General features: G+C 37.9%; 1 protein-coding gene across 5 annotated transcripts; it reads right to left on the bottom strand.

Annotated features, from left to right (window-relative positions):
• Positions 1-1,756: 1,756 nt before the first annotated feature.
• Positions 1,757-21,756, bottom strand: LOC143857794 (yacP-like NYN domain protein). 5 transcript variants are annotated; one of them, XM_077368280.1, is made up of 10 exons: positions 21,471-21,756; positions 17,895-17,966; positions 17,694-17,818; positions 17,405-17,565; positions 15,003-15,072; positions 10,459-10,513; positions 9,776-9,859; positions 8,044-8,082; positions 3,096-3,142; positions 1,757-2,019 (listed from the first exon to the last, which is right to left on the bottom strand). In XM_077368280.1, the coding sequence occupies exons 1-10, from the start codon at positions 21,564-21,566 to the stop codon at positions 1,920-1,922; spliced, it is 849 nt and encodes a 282-aa protein (XP_077224395.1). In that variant the 5' UTR covers positions 21,567-21,756; the 3' UTR covers positions 1,757-1,919. The 5 variants fall into 5 exon arrangements, with proteins under 5 accessions (XP_077224395.1, XP_077224398.1, XP_077224396.1 ...); XM_077368283.1 differs by lacking the exon at positions 3,096-3,142; XM_077368281.1 differs by lacking the exon at positions 8,044-8,082.
• Between the last annotated feature and the right edge of the window lie 492 nt (positions 21,757-22,248).

The raw sequence follows: 22,248 nt of genomic DNA, 5'->3' as shown, positions 1-22,248 counted from the left end.
TGGTGTTCTAGAATAGTTATTATTTTTTGAACATGGAAGTCTTCGTTTGTCTTTTGAGGTTAGATTATTATGTATTAGGTTAGATTATCAAAGAGTCTATTGGGAGTTTGTATGATGTTGCGTAGGGTACCTAAATGACTCATGATGACTACAACTAAGTGTTTAATGCAATTAGTTATTCTAGGAGTGCTTTGTGTCTATAAGTATGAAGTCATTTGTGTAGAGATTGTAAGTTTCAAGTGTAAGCTTCAAGGGTAAAGCGTCAAGGTTAAAGAAAGTTAGAAAAATGAGCAAAAGAAGAGAAAAGAAGAAAAAAAATGTATAGATTCTAAGGAGAAGGGGAAAATAACACCAAATTACTTGCAAGTGTTTGTGATATATAAAAAAATTATTTTGGTGTTTTATTTGTATTTGTAGTGGAGCTCTTCAAGTGCCCTATGGCCGTGTTTCTCCTTAGCTCTCTTATTTTCTATTATACATGACAACACTGCATAATCAATCCATTCTCTTGGGACAACATATCCCACTGCTTGGGCAAACAAGGGTTTGATAATAGAAGAATGCAACCAGCTAATTGACAAATCCAATGTGTTGATACATGCTAATACGACTTTGATAGAACACTGTTCTATCAAAGCGTAAAATAGAGAAGAAGATGATAGAGAAAGAAGGAAAAAGTGAGCTAATTTAAGCAAACTCCAATGTGTTGAAGCACTCTATGTAATTATTTCCTTGTTGAATAGCCATACAACATGTACCTTATATAGAAATTTGGGGACTGTAAAATAGGAAACATAAATAAGCAAAATAGGAAAAGGAAATTAAAGAAACCTTCTAGAATATGGAAATAGCATAAATTAGGAAAAACAATCTAAATAAGAAAAACTGGTTCTAACAGAATTTGAAGGGGGGAAAAATGGGAAAAAAAGGATCACTCGGCTCTTGTTACCGTGCATGTTGATGTTTTTAGAAGGAATAGATTGGATTACCGATAAAGGCTTGGGATGTCTGTTGTGGAGTGAGCGTGGTGGAATGTCACAATCCTAAGCTAAAACGCTCCATGGGTCTTGGGGTGATTCTCAGTGAGATATCAAGATGATGACGAGGACGATGATGATGGGTATCCAATCAAGCATGCCACCCATTGACTTGCAGGTAAATATGGACAAAAAAGAAGCATGCAAGAAGGTTGAGTTGTGATAACAGGACAAGAGAAGGTGGTCAGTCATCCCCTAACTGTCAAACAAAGCCCATGAAGAAGCACCCAACTCGATCTTTTTATCTTTTGTTGCCAAATCCAACGTATCGTTGAGTCAACCACTCGGTACCAAAGTCCTCTCTCCATCTGTCACTACATTGCTACTCCAAGGCCTGCTTCGATCCCTTCTTACTTGTGAGAAAGGCCTTGAAGGATTCAAAGTTATAAAATTCAGTTTGTTATTGATTGTTATAAAGTTCCGCACTAAGGAATAATTTAGCGATGCAAATGTTTGAAATAATCGGAAACTGATCCAAAGAAATCAGGAAAAATTGGGAAAATGTTTGGGACTACCTCCCCCATCATGTCGGTACACTTAATTTATTTTTTTTGCGTCTCTGTTTCTCATCTTTTTCTGTGTTTTTCGAACACCTCATCACCTTGCTGTCCCTCTTTTCCATTTTGCTAATAAAATTTGTCACTAAAAAAAAAATGCAGAAATTGGAAATTTGGGTACCCATTTCAAAGAAAGCTCGGAATAATAACAATACAGCAAGATGGTAAGAAAGGTCAAGCGATCTTGAGAATGAAGATAAAGCATCATCAACTTTACAGATAAGAGAAAATGATACAGCAGGAGTTAAACTTGTGGACCAGTCGTCTGTTTAAAATGTAAGAAGATATATATATATAAATATTTTCCTTAAGTTTTCACCAATTGTCACTCGCTTTCGGACAGCTTTTTCTTAAGATCCTTGAGGGCAGTAACTACTTGAGGGTTGAGATTGTGCTGTAGCAATTTCCCTTGCATAGAAGTTGACCTGCCCAACGGATCATCTCCAATTAATTAAGGGTGCATGCAGGTCTTAGCCTATTAACAGTTAACAGTCAGACAAAACAACTTCCAAACCTTCAAACAGGTGCTTCTAAAACTTTTTTTTCTTTTCTTTTTAAGTGACAATATATTACTAATATTTTATGAGGGTTACATGAAAATGGACTAGGAGTCCCCTATGTGACCAACACAATGAGGCCTAGGAGGGAACCCCTAGGCCCTTTTAAGGCTTACGAGCCTTTCCTTTGTGCTACATTATTTCCTTTACATTTTCCTTTACATTTTCTTTCCAAAAACTGAACAAACTCTACAAACACTAAACTAGCTCCACATAAACCAGGTGCATCTCCCCTGATAGGATTTCAAATCTATCCTATTCTTCTAAAACTTTGGACATTCCACAAATGCATCAATGCTTTAATTAGTCAAAGAAATTACCTAAACATCATGGCCAAAGTTAAATGCAGATTTACAAGCCTAGTCGAACAATTTGTTTTCTGCCTGGACCAAAGCAGCAATTAGAAATTCGACTTGGTAGTTAAATGCACAAGGTTGATGAATTCAGTACAACGCCGAGTTTGAGCCAACTGTTTTTTACTAAGATCCTCTCTCAGTCAAACTGGAGTTTCTCAAGTTTGACTGAGAGAAAAAAATTGATCCAGTACAACGCCGAGTTTTGAGCCCACGTTTTTTAACTAAGATCCTCTCTCAGTCAAACTGGAGTTTCTCAAGTTTTTAAACCGCAGGTCAAAGAGCAGACTTTTACAACTTTCAGAGGGACAAGTAACAAATGACTGCCCTTCTTACATGATGATTATTAAACTATACCATTCATCCCTTTAGCTCATTTTCAACCCACAAACCAATCCAATTCAATTAGCAGGTTGAAAGCCTACCCCTACCACATGAGAGACACAACAATCGAGCTACAGATTGCTTCCTACTAGGAAATGGTATTATTACTGTTATATGGCATGTATCCCCTATTCTCTGTAGCCCCATATCATTGAATGTGGGAAACACAGTAAAAAATGTTAAAAGTTTGTCGGAGATGAAGCAGACCTATGTTCTTGAAGAATCTGCTCAAATTCCTTCTGTGAAGCTTTTATCTACAAAATACTTCAAAAATTAAACTTTCTTATAAAGATATCAAGACAAAGTATCCATAAGGATTGTAGCCTGAAAGATAAATCTGGGTGATGAAAACAAACAAAAAAAAAACATAACCATAGGGAAAATAAAGAACTTAAGGTTAATGGTGCCGATAATATCAAAATATTGGATAATTTCGATGTAATATGGAGCTTGCTGTCATTCCAGAACTAGCACATCGATTTACCATTAACGATGTCAAACAAAAAAGACCTAAAGGGGTGAATGGTATACTTCAAATTTGATTATGAATGATCTGGAAATTGCAATCCCATGAGCTCAATTTAAATATGCTCATTATGAATGGAATCAAATGACCCAGACGAAAAAATTATCTAACCCTATCGTCTCTTTCAGTCATATGATCAAAAAAAAAAAAAAGAATCAGCCATACAATCTAACACACAAAACCAGAAGGAAATAGGCTTTACCAATATTTATCTAACTCAACAGACAGGTAGGATCAGGGTCATCAGGCTCTAATACCAATTGTGATGTCCAATAATATTATTCAAAATCCCAGCAATCTTAACAAGTGTCTGTCAATCAAAAATAAATGCTTGACAACAATTAAATGATGTTTGGCAGTCATAAACAAATGCCCACTAGAAAATAAATTGCTAATACTGATACTAGATCCATGAGACTAATAATAACAAATGAAAATCATTAAAAACAAGAAAAGAAACTGCCCAGAATCTAAATCTGATGGAGATAATCGCTAGAATGTAGGAAGATCAACGACCAATTCCAAAATTGCATGGAAATGTAACGATCTAACGCAAGACTCCACACATAGTAATGAATGGGATCTCACCAAGAAAGCTATGTCGACTAGCAAATGATAGGCTAAACTCCAACTCATTGCCAACTGTATGAAGATTCGATGCTCATTACACCTAGATGCAAACCTATCAGAATCCCACCTCTGCCTAAGGGTGCTAGCTGCACTAACTGCCAAAAATCCAAGAAGAAACAATATCCCACAAATTACTTGCCCAAGCCCAAACGAGGATCTTGTATTCTAAGAGAAATTATATGGTGCCCGCCTGGGCACCAACACTAGCGGGGCATCCGCCCTTGATATTTGATTTTGATCCAACAGCAGCCCCTTAAAAAGTTGAAAAAGTGGGCTGCTGTTGGATCAAATATCAAGGGTGGATGCCCCGCCAAAGTACATGCTCGATCGGGAACCATATGAAATCTTGTATTCTAAAACATAAAGCTCACAAATCGTATGGGCTGTTGTTATCTAGTTGTATACTATATTAATTAGAATTTAGCAATGCTTTTTGTGATTTACATGTAGCAACATAAGTTTGTGAAGTGTCACTGTCAGTTGTCACTAATCCACCACTAAGGTCATATAGGCACATGACTCTGGTGCGAGAATCATGGACCTGTGAAGTTCTCACGTATTAGTTAAAAAGGAAAAGAAAAGAAGCCAAAAAGAAAGATTACAATAGTAATAAAATACAATATTACTGATCTACCAATATTAACATAGACCAATGTACATGGAGCCAAATTGGACTAAAACATTAGAAGTAAAAATATTAAACTATTTCCAGACTACCAATAATTACATGATAGAACATCCATGGATTTGTGATATACTATAAGTCCACCTAAAATACATACAAATGTCCAGATGTTAAACTTCACTTGTTTTAGAAGGTATATTTGTTAAACACAAAAACTAACCACAAAAGCAAAATCCCAAAAGAATACGATGTCAGTGCTTTGTCGAATTTGTCGAAATGAGCTCCAATCAATGTTTTCGGTAGCTTAATCAACTGCAAACTTCCGATTGGAGTATCTAAGAGAAGAAAGGATAAAGGAGAAGGATGGAAGAAACACATACACGGACACATACAATTATGCCCATCAGAAGGGAAAGATGTTGAATTGCATCACTGATGCACATGGAAAACCTTGAAACTAGGGGTGTAAACGAGCCGAGCCAAGCCGAGCTTGGCCAGGCTCGGCTCGGCTCGGCTCGTTAAGCTCAAAAGCTCGGCTTGGCTCGGTCAGGCTCGCAAGCCTTATCGAGCTCGGGTTATATTAAATTCACACCCCTCATCTTCCCTGGACAGCCCTATCTAGTGTAATTTGACTACTCTTTTTACACTACGGGGAGTGGTCCAAGTAACAAATGGGGTTCTAAAAAAGAAGTGACATATTTTGCCTCCCCCTTTCACTCCTTGGACAACCCTTTTAGTGTATATATTAATATATAATATATATATTTAAATATATTAAATTCTTAACGAGCCGAGCCTGGCCTAACTCGGGCTCGGCTCATTAAGCTTAACGAGCCTGGCCAGCCGGTTCGGCTCGGCTTGTTAAGGATTCGAGCCGAGCTCGAGCGAGCTTCCGAGGCCGAGCCAAAATTGACACCCTTACTTGAAACTATAAATTAAGCAAGTTATGAGATTCATCAAAAATTAATCAACCGGCAGAGAAATAGAAGATGATTGGTCCTACAATTGAGACATTCAATGAGGTCCCTTTGATCTTATGTTTAAGAGGAGGATTTTAAAGTATATAAGATGTCCGTCTCCAAGCTTTCATTTCTGCAATGGTTACATCACTCACCACCATTGCTCTGGCCTATAGAAAATATCACAACCACATTTTATCATGAATAATGAACCCAAATCAGCCAGTATGGGATTAACCATCCCAGCATAATAATTAGGCCTCAAACACCATTCAAGAGACATCAAACAGAGAAAATTGCGCCTTCAAATCTATGACAATCATAACAATCACTAACTCCATCCATGCAAATCATTGGAACAAGAGCCGCAAAACTAGGAGGTTCTTTAACTAATTCACTGTGCTATTATAAAATTTTCAACACAAACATTGCCCTTTCTAACGCCAACTGCTCAAAGTGTTGACACAGCGAAATGCTTGATTTTGTGAGTCACGTGCCACTATTATATGCAAATCAGCTTTTATTCATAACTATCATCTAAAAATTTTAAGCTCCAAATTGGTATCATCCATGCCACAAAGGTATGTTATAATTTGAAGATTACCCAGGCAAAATGTGCATAATGGATGACATATTTGACATGGAAATCATTGAAAGTCTCATCTCTTTGATGCTCTTCAATGTTTATCAAATGCATTGTTATATAACTATATATGTATTCTCTAAAAATTAGTTATAATATCATCATATATCTAAATGGACAAGTAGATGTACTTGGTTTTCAGTAATTGTGTCAAACAGCTCACTTACTTCTCCGAGTCCAAGTTGCACTGGATATGACTACGTAAATAGGACACACGCCAATCAGCTCTTAGTGAGAAATACTTTAATTAACCATTTCTCCTTTTTAGTATCATTTGCAAATAGTTATGATAGTTTTCTACTTATCCCTATACATTTTTCTATCAATGCTTTTAGAAACTAATATTTCTATAATGGCATACTTTTAAATTTGATACTATAACAACGGGTGGTTGGAGTGATCTGAAAAACCGTGGGGTGAAAAAAAGGCGATTTCAAGCGCTCCCTCCCTAGGTCAACGGAAGCCCTAGGGAGGGACGCTCTCTCTCTCTCTCTCTCTCTCTCTCTCTCTCTCTCTCTCTCTCTCTCTCTCTCTCTCTCTCTCTCTCTCTCTCTCTCCCTCTTTTTTTTTTGAATCTCGCCCTATCGTCTCTCCCCATTGCTCTTTTTTTTAGTCTCGCCCTCCCTTTCTCGTCTCTCCCCATTGTTGGCAAAAGATGAGCCGTGGAGGCTGGATTTAGAGCCGTGGAGGTTGGATCTGAAGCCGTGGAGGTTGGATCTGAAGCCGTAGAGGCTGTGAAGCTGGATTTAGAGCCAAGGAAAACCATGGAGGTTGCCGAAGGCAGTGGGTTGCTGGACCTGGAGCCGTGGAAGGCCGGCTATAGGCGGTGCGAGGCCGTGGATTATCGGATTTGGAGGTCATGGGGGATCTAGGAGGCTGTGGATCGTCGGATTTAGCAATAAGGTTGCTAGGTTTGACCGTAGGAGGCTTGGTCTTCGGAATCAAAATCGTGGGTAGTGGCCTGAGGACGGGCGTGATGGCCAGTGGCAATGGAGGTTGCCGGATTCGTCATGCCGGTGGTGGTGCCTGAGATTCCCCGACGGAGATGACTTTTGTGGAGGAGTTGTAGAAGGGACCGGAGGTGGTGATCGTGGAAAAGGGGGTGGTCGTCGGCGGGGAGGATGACCCGCTGGGTTTTGGTGGTGGTACGAGGTGGAGGCCGCCGGAGATCCGACGATGTTGTTGGGTGGTTGGCTATCGTGCACGGTTAGGGGCGCACAATAGCTCTGGGCTTTCGGCGGGATTTTTGAAAATCGAATTCGGAATGTGGTGGAGAAGTCTGTGTGACGTGGCAGGTCACGATGTTGACTTGGTGGGCCCCACAATATGGCACTTTTTGTTGGATTCGTTACAATTGAGGCTATTGGGTAATGTAAGGGGTAATGGTTTTTCTTGTGGGCCAAGGAGAATACTCCTGAGCAATTCATACTATGTAAATCTTGTGGGACTACTGGTCCCCATTGTAAATTTTGCTAGTATGAATATATTTGTCAATTTTCAGAAAAAAAAAATTGAAACTATAACTGTATGGAATGGATATGTCAGTGCGTTGATTTCCCAAGGTTAAGATGTCCGACACCCAAGTCTGTCTCTAAATCAACAAACATGTTTGTATCTAACACCGAAACAAGCTCTAAGATAAGTACTATAACTTCCAGTATGAAAGAAGGGAAAGCCAAAATGGAAGCTAATCCAAGGAAAGAAAAACCTTTCTTTTTTTTCAAAGGATATGCTAGTGTGGGGAAAAATGAGATTGAGTTCACCAATCTCACCTCTGAAACCAAAGCTTTACAACTCCAAACAAAAGCACCCTGGAAAATATTATAGCAAAGTATAAATAGCAATAACGAAACATGCCTTGTATTTAAACTAGAAATGAATATAACAAAGGCATACTAGTAGTTTAGATGAGTGATGCAATGGCAAAGGTAGTACAATCTTTCAAAATAAATGGCATAGGTAGAACATGTATGACTTAGACTCCTATAGGTCTTCAAGCACATATCTCCCACAAAAGTTCAGAAAAAAAGTAAAGCCTACACAATAGAGATTCTGGCTCAACATATGGATTCAAGATTAGTGTTTATTTATAAGCACATGGACTACAAAACTGAATCAAGTAACGTGGTAAACCAGTCTAGTACATGTTTTGTTGTTTGAAATTTGAATAAAGGTAGCATAACCAAAGCAACCAAAGCCATCCATCATTATCATAAATCTTGTTCTCCAGAAATTGCTAGAAAGTGATGCAGTGCCGACATGGCAGACATGTCACACCTAGGTGACTTGGGTGGTGTGTCCAAGGTGTTTTGTAACGAATGCTTGGAAGACTTTTCTACAAATACCCCATTTATTAGTCTAGTAAGTTGTGTCTAGTGAGTCGTGTTTCTTTAAGTAAGTCTAGTAAGTTGTGGTGTTGAGAATTGTATTAGTTAATGTTGTGTAGAGATTTCTATGTGTATTTAATGCCTTTTGTAGAAATTCCTTTAGGGTTCTATAAAATATGTTGTAAGAGATGGAGATGGGGATTTTTGGGATTTTGATAAACTTATGTTATTGATAATATATCCATTGGGTTGAGTATTGCTCCCATTTTCTTCTTCTTCTCTTAGTTGTGTTCTTATATTCTAATTTCTTCTTCTTCTCTCTTGAGCAGCCACATTATTTGGTATCAAAGACAACATTACTCTCTCGGGCTAGCTTCGATTTGTTTTCTTTTCATGACGGCACGAAGAGGTAGAGGAAGGCATGGTAACCAAATGATGGAAGATTTGAGAGATGAAGAGATGAGGAACTTCAAGCTCTTCGAAGAAAAGTTGAGCAACTTACCATACGACTTGAGCGCCAAGAAGCTCGTAATGAGCATAGTGGATCAAGACGTGGAAATTCTAGTGACGAGTCCAATGTTGTTAACTTACCAACTTCTCCAAAAGCTTAAGCTGTTGGAGAAGGGCAGCATTTAATCATTTATACTTTAACACTCCCCCTTACGTGTGGCCCACTTGGCAAACACATGGCACATGTGGTCCCACCTTGGGCCGACCATTGCATGTAATTTATTTATTTTTTTGACACCGGGGAGGTTTGAACTCGAGACCTTTGGCTCTGATACCATGTTAACTTACCAACTTCTCCAAAAGCTTAAGCTGTTGGAGAAGGGCAGTATTTAATCTTTTATACTTTAACAAATGTGAAACTCCTTCGCTAATACTCATGAGGAGGCTAGGTTGGGAAGGTTCTATCGTAATTATAACACCGTCAAGATTGTTTTTAATGGAAACATGTCACCAATGATTATTTCATTTATCTTATGATTCACCTTAGTAGGAAAAGTTAATCAAGAGAGATACAAAATTGACTAAGAAAAGAGTTTTGCTGTTAAAATTAATGACCGTGAAATGCCATTTAAAAAATATAACCATGAAAAGAAATAAGATAAAAAGGATTTAGTAGACCAGAAATTCATCTAATAAGAATGTATACTACTATGGGAAAAAAGCATACTGCTCCATGTGCTGCTTGCTGATGACACGAGTCGGATGTCACAACCCAAACTTTTGGGCACCCATCCTCCTTCAAAGCTACAACCTGCCCACCAGCCAATAATAAGAATGCGGGGAAAAGAAAGGGCATATAAAATTTTAAAAGGCAAACATAAAACACATTAGCTTATTTAGTTTCCGTGGAAATTTGTAAAGGAGAGAAAAGACATGTACCCATATTCTCGAAAAAGCCTCTATAGAAACCAAACTATTAAGTAGTGCTGAAAGAAATGTGAGCCACATATCATGAATTTAGGCATTGTTTTCTCATCAACATAATTCTCAACAAATAACTATTGGAATAAAATTTCCCAAGGTCAACCAATGCCATGTTACTTATTTGCATCATAAAATACATGAATAAAAAATCCAGCAGATTACATTGTGCTGTTATGCCCGATGAAAGTAAGATTACATTGATTTCAATTTTGAACTTATGCTCAACATTATGTAAGAAAAAGTTAGCATGGGTCACATTTAGAGCTCTAAATGATTTTTCTTGTCATTATGAGTATAAATTATATTTATCAGAAAACTCAATTTGGGTCATCGTAAAACAAACAGGAGTAAAAATGCCGTCTCAATATGTACATATATAGTGAAGTGTTAACTGAATGTTCTTACATGACACCAATGAATGCTTACCTCCTTTTCAATCCATGCATCTGCATCTGATTCACTTGAGAAAACTATATCGATACTGAGACAGTAGAAAACAAAAACACAATGTAATTTAAGGAAATGTTCAATATCTAAATATCAAAATGACAACCATATGAAGCATATAAATGAATAATCTGTTTGCAAAAGCGCATCTTTCAAAGTTTCATATACACATGCAAGCTCAATTTCAAGAAAGCACCAAATGCAGACAGACTCAATGCTTATGTGCAGGATGGTATTTCTGGTCCGTTAGTAAGGACCATTCATCATGTTGAAGTGTAAAAGATTAAATAACACCATCTCCGACAGCTTAAGCTTTTGGAGTAATTGGTTGTTTCACATGGTATCAGAGCAAAAGGTCCTGGGTTCAAAGTTCAAACCTCCCTGGTATGAAGAAATCCACATGCAATGGCTAACCCAAAAAAGGAGTCAAATGTGCCACATGTAGGCCAACCCTAAAAAGAGGGGCCACACGTGAGGGGGAGTGTTAAAGTGTAAAAGATTAAATAACACCATCACCAACAGCTTAAGCTTTTGGAGTAATTGGTTGTTTCACACATCACTCCTTACAAAGTTGAGGTGAGAGCCACAATGAGTATCTTATGCAATTAAAGTGGGCTTACAAGCCTCCATAACACCATCTCAATTTTCTGCGGATTACCAAATAAGAAGAAAATAAAAAGGTGGAACAAGGCATGTAGGTGACTTCATCATGACATCATGCAAGCATCAGCAGAGACCCACTCATAGTCTGAACTGCAAAGAAAATTGGCCTTTCTTTCCAATTTGAGATTAGAATATTCGTGGTGATGCTATTTCAAAAATAAAAAATAAAAATATTTGTGGTGATTTCTTTTTTAATTGTTTGAGGTTTTCTGAAAGGGTTTCTATAGTGGTCCATTTGTGTGGGTTACATTCGAGTTTTAAACGGAATTATATGTAGTTCTGTTTTAGCAGGAGATTAGTGGGCTAGAGAAATAGGGTTTGGTAAGGACTCAGGAAAAATCTGACTCTAGTAGTTTGAGTAGGATACAAATTTCCACACATAAAGTATCTGTTTTATTGAATTTCAAGGGGAATAAGATCGTGATATAAATTTTCTGAGTTTTTTCTGTTCTATTCCTTATAGGAATCAGTACTTGGTATTTTTCAGAACTTTTCTTCAATCCCTGCTGAATTTAAATACTGAAATTTCTTCCCACTGCATTCGTAAGTACATGTGGTAGTTACAGACTTAGTAGAAAACTTTTGACAAAACACTAACATGATTAATATAAATCATCTTCAGATGAAGTTAGTTTAGGCATAATGGCAACTAATTTATTTCGGTTTCATAAGGGTTATCTAAACTGAAGCTCATTCTTATAGTTTTGGTAGCATGGACGAAGCAAACCATCAAGGGTTTTCACGATAGAATCAACCTCGCAGCTTTGCATTGAGGCAAGTGGTAATCGAAGTTTACAACCTATGTAGTGTATGATGCAAGAAACAAAGAAACATTGTCCAAAGAGGAAAAGATTGACATGAAATACCAGGTCTCAATGCATCAGACTCGTAACTTAAACTGGTAGTACCAAAGATAAGTTAGATTGTATACATTCAATTTTCATATCCTGCACACTGGTAGAGTAGTCATCAATTGTTGTGAAGAGAAGTACTTCTGATAGTGTTCCAATGCTTTTACAATGAATAGAAGGGTTTGGAGACCAATTTTGTGATTATGTAGGGAGTTCAACACCTAGTGTCGTGGGATTGGGTATGCATCTTTTACTTTTAGCTGGAATGTGTGTGTGTGTGTGTGTGTGTGTGTGTGTGTGTTTCTCTTTCGTTTTGCATAATCGTTCCTCTTTACTAAACTTACTATGTTACTAATCCTAAAAACTAGAGAACCGAATAGATCTCCACTGATGACGGAAAAAACAATGACCAAGTAAGAAGACCCACATATAGCATTCATGCAATGCAAGGGTATCAAACCCCTGGGACAATATCATTTGCCATAGTTCAAGTATGAAGTGGCAATCTACAAAATAAAAATTGAAGAGAAAGAAAGGCAGGAATAAAAAATCTATGATAGGGTGAGGGCGAAGCAGGCACAAATCAGCCAGATAGTCGTGGAACTAGGACAACAGACTCAGAGAACCAGAAGACGCGACCAGAAAGGATTGGTGATGAAAATTTTAAAATGTGACTAGTTATTGAGGTCATAGTAAAAACAAGACTGCAAAGAAATGCTAAATTAAGTGACTGCATCTGATGAGGTTTTGTGACAAATTGTTGAACTCAAAGATGAATCGAGCCAATAATCCATCCACAATGGCGATGAGAATCAATCTGAGAGTAACACGTGAAAACTTAATCTTTAGCTGTAGGATGCTGAGGGCCAATGAATTTCACAAACCAAACAGAGACGAAAAGCAAAATTAGCATTCATAAACAAATGAATGAAACATACATGGCTGTTCGCAACAAATTTCACATTCATGAAAAAGAGAATCACACACATAAAATGCATTGAGATCAAATTTCACTCTTACGAGAAGAGGTTTTATTAATTTTGGTAGGGATCGTACACTTCCAGCTTTATTGGCCGTTAATTACATTTCTTGAAGAAAAAAAACGCCTCTGACTATCCATAAAGAGGTTCTCTATCTAAATACATCTTTTAATTTTTTTAAGAACAGATCCTCTCGGACAGAATTTTTTTGGGAATGGAGGGGACTTTCTTCATCTTCCCTTTGGTGAAATATCATCTTTATCACATTTCTCCTGGAGGAGAAAGGTCTTCTCCCTTTAGGGAGTCTCTACGAAGAGATCCTAAAGGGACCTTTAGATAGTCTCTGGAAAGAGATTTTAAAGGAATTTTCCTTCGGCGGACGTCTTTATCATCCTTCTCCCAGAGGAGAAAGGTCTTCCCCCTTTAGGGAGTCTCTGAAAAGAGATCCTAAAGGGACCTTTAAAGAATCTCTGGAAAGATATTTTCTTTCGTCTTCCTTTTGGGGAGCCGTCGTCTTTATCATCTTTCTCATGGAGGAGAAAGGTCTTCTCCCTTTAAGGAATCTCCGGGAAGAGATCCTAAAGGGACCTTTAGAGAGTCTCTGGAGAGAGATTCTAAAGGGATTTTCTTCTTTCTCCCAAAGGAGAAATGTCTTCTTACTTCTCTCCTTTCTGGAACCTTTTTGGAAGAAGTCTGCAAAAAAGAGAGAAAAGAAAGAGAAATTGCTAATGCCAGAAATTTTTTCTCACCTTTCTCTCTTTTCCTTCTTCCTTTTCTCCTTTCGTGTAGCCTTTCTCTTCAAAAGATCCGATCCCCTCCCTTTCTTAAAGAGTCTTTCCTCAATTTATAGAGGTTCCTTGGAGTGGTTGCCAACTGCCACCTCACCCTCTTACTTTCACTTCACGATCTCAAGTTTCCCCTCTTGCAGCCGTTGTAGATGCCACATCATCCCTTATACAGGATTACACAATCATAACTTCCCCTTTCATGGGGAATTACGGAACTTCCCTTTTTGAAATGTGAGTGACTTGTTTTTATCTTTTGCTAGAGTTATTTTATTCCCTTAAATTTAGGGATTTCTTTTCCCTTAGTCGTGAACTATGTCACAAATGTCGTTCTCGGGAATTTCTCGGCAAGGAAAATCTCGGGATACATTAATTTTTTCGGGTTTATATCGGAAAATAAATGGTAAAATTAAAATTATTTAAAAATATATAAAAATATTAAATTTAAGAAAAAAATATAAAATAAAATTATCGTAAAAATATCGGGATAATATCGCGATATTATCGGGATATTTTACGATAAAAACAAAAATATCACTATATTTTTAAAATCTCTGGATTAGTTTGGGATTTTGTCGTTTAATCAAAATCTCGCGATAAAAACGCTATAGTTTGAAAATATCGGAGATATTTGTGACATAGGTCGTGAACCCTTTTTTTTTGTTACCTTTTTTATTAAAATATTTTAGCTTCATGTTTATCATTTTACTTTTTGGGAATGACATGACGTGTAACCACCCCTTTTTTCTCTTCTTATTTTACTAAGGGTTTTTACTTTTATCCCCCTTTTTTGTAAAATTATTTCAACAATGGCTGACCTTTTTTTGCAAATGCACGATACAACCAACAGAACGGGTGATACATCCACTTTTGGCCTAGATATACCTAAGCATTCAGTCAAGGGTGATAACTAATGCAATGGTTACATTTGTGGCTTTTCACATACTGTAATACCACATTTTCCATAAATGATCACCTAGTTAAACATATAGACCAGCATTCCTTTGACATATAAAATGTGATAGTTTTATACAGGAGAGGAAAGAAAGAAAATAAAAAGATCCAGGTAAACCAGCATAGGATGAGTTGGCACAATGAGCAACCTTCCATGATTTCAAACCATATCTGAAGCCAAAATCAGTTAGATGATATTGTAACGGCAGTGACATATCTATTATGCAATGCAATGTCAATGACCAATAAATTAAACAATAGAATCTAACTTTAGGTTTCCCAGACCATACCCAGCAAAATTTTCCTTATGATTAGGAAGTCCAGACATCGTAGCATCAAAGACCACCACCACCTTTACCTCTACAAATTTTCACATTGGATAGCATGAATTGATGTGGACAACAAAAGAAATATCTGATCTATCATATCAGCATATATTCAAGAAGAATGCAAACAAATTTGCTAACGTATGAAGCTATAAATGGAAAAAAGTTGAAAAAAAAAAAAAAAAACTGATGGAAACTTTAACTTGTTATGCCATAATAAAAATTCGAGTTCCAAATAGAACTAATTATTTTCCACCAAATTCGGTGTCTGCTTTGTTAGTATGTAGTACGTTAGCAAAAAAATTGCCGATTTGTGTAGTAGCATGTGTAGCATCATGAGAAAAATTAATGATGCCACTACTCCTTTCTGGTTGATAATGCATTAATGAAAAGCAGCTTCTTCAGGAAACTTATCCTAGATTCCCATTAACAAACCTACCAAAATTTAATTTACCCATCACAGAAGGAGGTCGAGGTAATTTCAACCATTTTCTAATGATTAAGGATATGTGCTAGGTTCTAAAACGGGCAGTATTCGTAGCCATTCGATTGCACTACTCGTAGCATTCCTGGGCATTGATGCTCCTTACTTGAGCTAGTTAGGAGCTAGGCTACTTATTCACCCTACCAACTGAAGCGCATGTATGAGTTACGCGCTCCTTCGCTAAATGACAGGTACTAAGAGAATGTGCAATAGAACTATCGACCATGCCTCGGTAACTTGATGGTGACTTTGGAATTTTGGGTCAAGGTATAAAATGTAGACACACAAATTCTAATACTCAGCCAAAGAAATCAGATTGGTTGGGGTCTGAACACCATGTCCCAGAAAATTAGGAAGTTTTGAGCATTTTCCTTCATCCCAATAATATGCTTCCTATCCAATAACTCAAGGGAAAAAAAGTCGCACTTGTCTAATTCTCTTCCTTATCCTTCTCTGTTTTTATTCTCCATGTATCTAGCTTTTCAAAAGGATTGGCAAGTTTCTTTTACTTGGTGACTACAAAAAAAAAAGGGAAAATTATAGTTACACCCCCTCTAGTTTCTGACACATACACTTCTACCCATGTGGTTCTAAACGTGACAACTACACCCCCTTTGGTTTCAAAACGTGACAAGTACACTCCCTCCGTCAACGGTCCGTCAGTTTAACCTGACGGAAAGACTGAAACTAACCATGGTTAATATTTTAAGGACAGAAATACCCTCATTGGCAGAGGGATTAGGGTTAAGGCATTTCCCACCGCCGCCGTCGCACCTCTGGCCACCACCGCCGTCGCCACCTTCGGCCGCAGCCGTCACCTCCACCTTAGACAATGAAACACCACCCCATGGATACATCAAACCCACATTTTAAAGAAAAATCATTGTTAAAAACAAAAGAAAAAAAGCCCTAAAATATTAGGGTTTATGTGCAAATCATGATAATGGTGTGAATGAAGACAAATAAAACTCCTAAATCGAGGGTTTATGTTGATAAAGAAACAAGGGTTTGAATACTTTTTAGTTTTCAAGTTTGAAAACCCTAATTTTCAGTTGGGGAAGACGAGGGCATTTTGGTCATTTCCACCTCGCCGTCTGGTCCGTCCAGTTAAAAAACCCAATGAAACCACAGGGGGTGTAGTTGTCACGTTTAGAACCACAGGGGTAGAAGTGTATGTGTCAGAAACTAGAGTGGGTATAAATGTAATTTTCCCAAAAAAAAAGTGTTCAATACCTCTCTGGGAAAGGTTAAAAGATGAGAAAGAATTTCACGAGGGAGAGAATTTCTTTGGTCAATAAGGATGAGGATGTGTGTGTGTGTGTGTGTGTGTGTGTGTGTGAGAGAGAGAGAGAGAAATTATATGATGAAAGGCCTTATAAACATGTAAAGGTGGTACGTCAGAAGTACCATCCTTGATATTTGATCCAACAGCAACTTCTCAAAAAGTGAGCTACTGTTGGATCAAATATCAAGGGTGGCACTGGCACCCCTACCGTATAGTTGTAACTTGTAAGGCCTTACAGCATATAAAAACGCATATATACACACACACATACATATATATATATACACATACATATATATATATATATATATATATATATATATATATAGAGAGAGAGAGAGAGAGAGGAGGAGGAACATTAATCCTCTGTGTTACATCTATTGAGATGTTCAAAAAGCTGAAACCATGCAAACACTAGTGCCATAGGCTCTGTTTTTGAGCTCAAAGTGACATTACCAGTTAACCCTTGTTGAAAATTAAGTCCCAAAGTGGTAAATGGCTTGTTTCAAAGGTGAGAGATTAGGCCCAGCCCTGAGGTAGCAAGGGGTAGCATAAAAGATAAGCGTTAATTAGTATCCACAAATACAAACGAACAACCTTTTAGCACGCTGAAAGCCATCAATTCATCAATAAGCTTTTGGCGAGCTATATCAAGTCTGCCGTTCATAAAATGCTTCTTCAGCTTTGCCCAATAGCCACAAACATTGTATCCATCAACAAGTAAAACAGGAACTGCACTTTCCAAACCCTGATGTGTACTGTACAAAGAAATCAAGCATACAGAACCTTGACTAAGCAAATTGTTTAGTAAAGACTTTGAAGATTGTGTATGAAAAACCCATTGATTTCTTTAGCAATAGGAAAACTCAGAAAAACAAATAATTACTAGTAAAGAGCCATGGTAGGGTCTTGATAGAGCTCTGGGTCTTCTGGAAGGTCCCCTTTCTCAACCTTCTTTTTGCGGTAACTGGTGGCCGGCTTAGGTGTGCTTGACTTTTGCTTTTGGTACTCCTAGAAAAAATCTAATATAATAGATGTGATTAATCTCAAACAAAAAAACTTCATACAAATTTTACCAGCAGCTTACCCTCCATAATTTAAGAAACTGCAAGTTCTGCTTCACATTTGATGTAATCCTTGGAGGTGTTTGATCTGGAACCTAGAAGCAAAACACTGATAGCTGGTAAGATTTTAGATCTGATGGAAAATGGATCTTGGTAGAACATTGTTGATTGCAAACTAAGTGAATCACTTTCATCTCCATTGAATGAATAAAAAAGAGTTAAAAAATCTTAGTATGTTCCCCTAAGATCAATTTTCTATATGTCCACGGTAATGGGAAAAGGAACTAAAGAATTTGGAATCAGACATAAATTTCGAGCGTAAGAAGGGTCAAAGGATAGGAAAGCTATGTTGGAAGGGTAACAGGTTTTCAAGAACACTTAATAATTAAAAATTGCAGTTTCGAATACTGAAGGCTTGTTATGGACAATTGAGGAGAGGAGCAGTGAAGGATTTACTTTTTAAAAGAATCGTTGACATCTTAATTGTTTTCTTACATATAGCAGAGTATGTTGATGACTAGCTGAAATCTCAGATTGATAGTCAGCGGACTGCTCTTATGGTTGTAGTGTGGATGGTTCCATTGTGGAATAAAGAAAAGTTTCAGTTCCATGGAGCAATAAAGGGGTAACCTTCTATATTCATAAACGTCAGTACTGTTGAAAATGGATTTCAATGGGTTCTAACAGGGTTTACAGTTCAAACAATCCTAGAATTATGGGAAGATTGAAGCCAGAACTAAATGGGGTTAAAGGTCACTGGCCATTGCCTTGTGATTTGGGGAGTTCTTACATTGTACAAATAGATTATTTTCACATCCAAAAACACTTTCCTACCTAGACATAAACATCCTAAACAATTGGATCATACTTTCTAACTCTAAAATACTTCTAACATATTCCAAAACAAGCTAGAATTTTTTAGAACGAAAATAGAAATTTTTCAAATAAAACAAAGGCAAATCTCCTGTAAGAATATTGCCATCTATGCCAAATTTTTTATAATAATAAACCAGGCCTACGAAGGGGATGATACTTTGACCATTTGTAAAGCTGAAGAAGACAAAGCTATGAAGTTGAAAGCTATTCTTCGATTCTATTAGATTGTGATGGGGGCAAAGAACAATTCCATTCTCTTATCTTGGCCTTCTCCTTTCTTTTATAATCCCTCCTGAGCGGTTGTGAAACCAGGTGATCGAAAGAATAGAGAAGAAATTATCCCATTACAAGAATTCTTATTCATCCTTTGGTGGGCAGATCGCCCTCATCAAAGTTGCTCAATCAAAGCTCCCTGCCGCTTGAAGATGCACATTTGAGGGCGCGATGGGAGAATTGATGCAAGAAACCGCGCTGATGATAGATGAGTCTAGAAGTTGGAACTAGATAAGAGGAGATCATTCTCCTATTTCTTCCATTAGTGGAAACGTGGAAACGTTTTTGAGGGGGTATTTTTGTCCCAGAAATAACTTCATTTGTTTAATAAAAATAAAGAAAAGAAAAGGGAAATAAATTAGTTTTCTTATTGGGGCTTCTAAAAGCTTGTTACTTTAGGACTCTTAACAAGAGTATATAAAAACACACTTAAGCTACAGATTTTAGAAATTTAACCCTAAAGAGAAAACGTGAGGAGTTTTTGGGAGAGGAGAACAAGAAAAGCTTGGGAATCCGTCTTCCAAGAGGTATGTAAAATACAATTATGGTTTATTCTACTATCTACAAAGACTCAGATCTCTTAAGAAATAAAGGTTAGAATGTATTAGGTTTTGTGTTCTTCGAGTGAAGAATCATTTATTAGGGTCGAGGGAATGGATTTCCCAAAGATCTTCGCATTCGATCCGCGTTTGATGCCCTACTCAATGGAGGAATCAAAAGGAAATTGATTAAAGATATTTGATGTGCTTAAAGCATAAGAAAGAAGAGTTTTCGGGTAGAAAACCGGAGAAAATATGTGTTCTCGAGTGAGAAAGACCCAAATCACGAGGTTCAAACGCCCGAAGGAGACGTCAGAAGGGTCTTTTGGACGCCCGGAGGGCGAGGGTAGGGCGCCCGAATGCATGTACCCGAGAGTTCCCGAAAGGGGGTTAAATCTAAGAGACGGCCGATGGGGGTGGCTCGGACGCCCGGTTCGGACACCCGAACGCACTACTTGGGGTCAATGTTTAGAGTGTTTTTCCAGTCCGTTTTGGAGGGCACAGATTTGTTCCGTGAGACCTAGATATTAATCCAAAGTGTTAATCAAGGGTTAATATGGATTGTAAGTGATACTACACAGTGATTTGAGGATCTTGTTCGTGGGAGACAAATCAAACAAATACCATAGGTGAGTAGAACTTGTTCTACCACAGTTATTCTACATATTGAATATGATTTATTATGCATGTTCTTCAATGTTATTGGCTGTGTTGGTGTACACAAGGGTCAATATTCACAGTATGGTATGACTCCTAGTTCGGATCTACCACACGCACGTATATGCCGGTTAGACTTTATAGTCACAGTTTAGCATCAGGACATGGTGTTGTCCGAGTGAAGATGCAACAGTTAATGTCCTTTGAGATGAAGTGTTTTGCATGATTACTAGTGTTGAGACTTTTTCTAGGCCGTCGAAGGAGGTCACGGATCAAGCCGCAGTTGTGGCTCTACGCAGTATTTTCGAGAGCTTCACCCCACGCAGTATTTTCGGGGGTGTAATCCCGTACGAGATCATTGGGTTTCGACTTCCTACGAGTTAGTAGGCAGGTTCCGTTGACTACGTAGTCTAGCAGTACGAGTCTCATTACACTAGGCGTCAGGCACAGTCACAGTTACAATTCAGTTACAGTTAACGCATGTTGACGCCAGTTATACAGTTTGCTAGCTAGATTGTTATGCCAGTTACAGTTGTTACATATATTGCCAACTACACTGCTTCTAATGATTGATATCATGTTATTAGTGTAGTCATTCTATTTCACTCGGCGTTAGCTCATTCCACGCATTCTATGTTACAGGTGGAGAACAGTAGGATGCTTGTTGCGCGGGCTTCGGGTGTGAGCAAGGGCGCTAGTTTAGGAGTTTATTATTTTCAGTTATTCAGTTTCACTGAAAGAGTAGCTTTAGTAGGAATGAACATCTAGTTATTTCCTTTGATTTAAATTGATGTAGTCCATTGGAGAAGAGATTTTAGTTTCAGCATTGATTACTCGAATGGTTAATTAATTAATTAGTTATTGGTTTAGTGGCTCTGTTTGCATGGTTCTAGTGAGAATGCCTTACATATTCGTGATTTTGAGGAATATGTGGGGTTGTTATGTACCTAGACCGGAATTCGATTTGAGGGCGTGACAGATGAGTCTAGAAGTTGGAAGTAGATAAGAGGAGATCATTCTCCATTTTCTTCCATTAGTCAAAGCAAATTAGAGCATTCTTCCAATCATCATATATATAGTAAGTCGTGAATTTAGAGTTTGGATTGAGTCTATTTCAACCCATACACAGTCTGTCTGTGAAGGGGTTGGAAGAATTCGCTAGATGCCAGATTTCATGACCCAAAAATAAATAAAAAACATATTTGCATCACTTTTGTTTTAGAAGAAATGATTAGCGGAGAGGAGGAGAGAAACCTTGTTGTTGGGTTGCTGAGGCTTCTTGTTGTTGATGGTCATGACAGCCGAAGAAGAAGAAGGAATAAAGGGAGAGAGGAGGAGGGCAGATTTCATGCTCACATCTTTTTCTTTCGGAATTTCATGCCCGTCTGCTTTCTCCTCCTCTAGTCTTTTGCCCCTTGTATAATCAATCAATATAATTAGTAATTAGTAATTAGTAATGAGAGAGAGGGAAAAGAGTAAGCAGATTCAAGGTTTCGAGAGAAGGTAACCGGAGTAGGATGGCAATGCATTTTTGACACGTCATCCGTATAAGGAACCCACCCACTATTCGGCCTAAGCTGAGCTGAAGTGAACATTGATTGATGATTTGTGGCGCAATTAGGTGTGGCAAAATTGGCCGAACCGAGCCGAAATTGAACCGAAAATTTGGTTTCAGTTTGGTTCGGTTTGGGGATCAAACCGATCTGAAACCTAATATTTCTAATTATTATGAGTAAGGGGTAGCAAAATTGGCGAAACCGAACCGAAAATTCAGTTTGGGTTTGGTTTTCGGTTTGGTAAAACCAAACCGATTCAAATGTCGGTTCGGTTTGGGGGTCGAACCGAACCGAAACCGAACCATTGCCACCCCTAGGCGCAATGGAGATTCAATACTCCCTGTTACCACAAATAATTCATGGATGTGGGCCATACCATACCAACTCGTGTGGCCTGGCGCATGAACAGTAGGAGTGGTCTTCCCGCCCTGGTACTATTAATATTAATATAGCCTTTGTCTCCTCTCATCAATTTC

This window comes from Tasmannia lanceolata, unplaced genomic scaffold (assembly GCF_043159265.1).
Source record: "Tasmannia lanceolata isolate RefF3 unplaced genomic scaffold, GAP_Taslan_0.1 ptg000025l, whole genome shotgun sequence".
Classification (NCBI taxonomy): Eukaryota; Viridiplantae; Streptophyta; class Magnoliopsida; order Canellales; family Winteraceae; genus Tasmannia; species Tasmannia lanceolata.
This window is presented reverse-complemented; position numbering and strand designations above follow the sequence as displayed.

Bases quoted from the DNA above. Each gene is read 5' to 3' on its own strand.
- LOC143857794 (XM_077368280.1), bottom strand. From the start codon at position 21,566: ATGAAATCTGCCCTCCTCCTCTCTCCCTTTATTCCTTCTTCTTCTTCG. The intron at 9,860-10,458 runs GTAAGCATTCAT...GCTGGTGGGCAG, and splicing joins ATGCATGGATTGAAAAGGAG to GTTGTAGCTTTGAAGGAGGA. The intron at 2,020-3,095 runs GTCTGCTTCATC...TCCGTTGGGCAG, and splicing joins CAGATTCTTCAAGAACATAG to GTCAACTTCTATGCAAGGGA.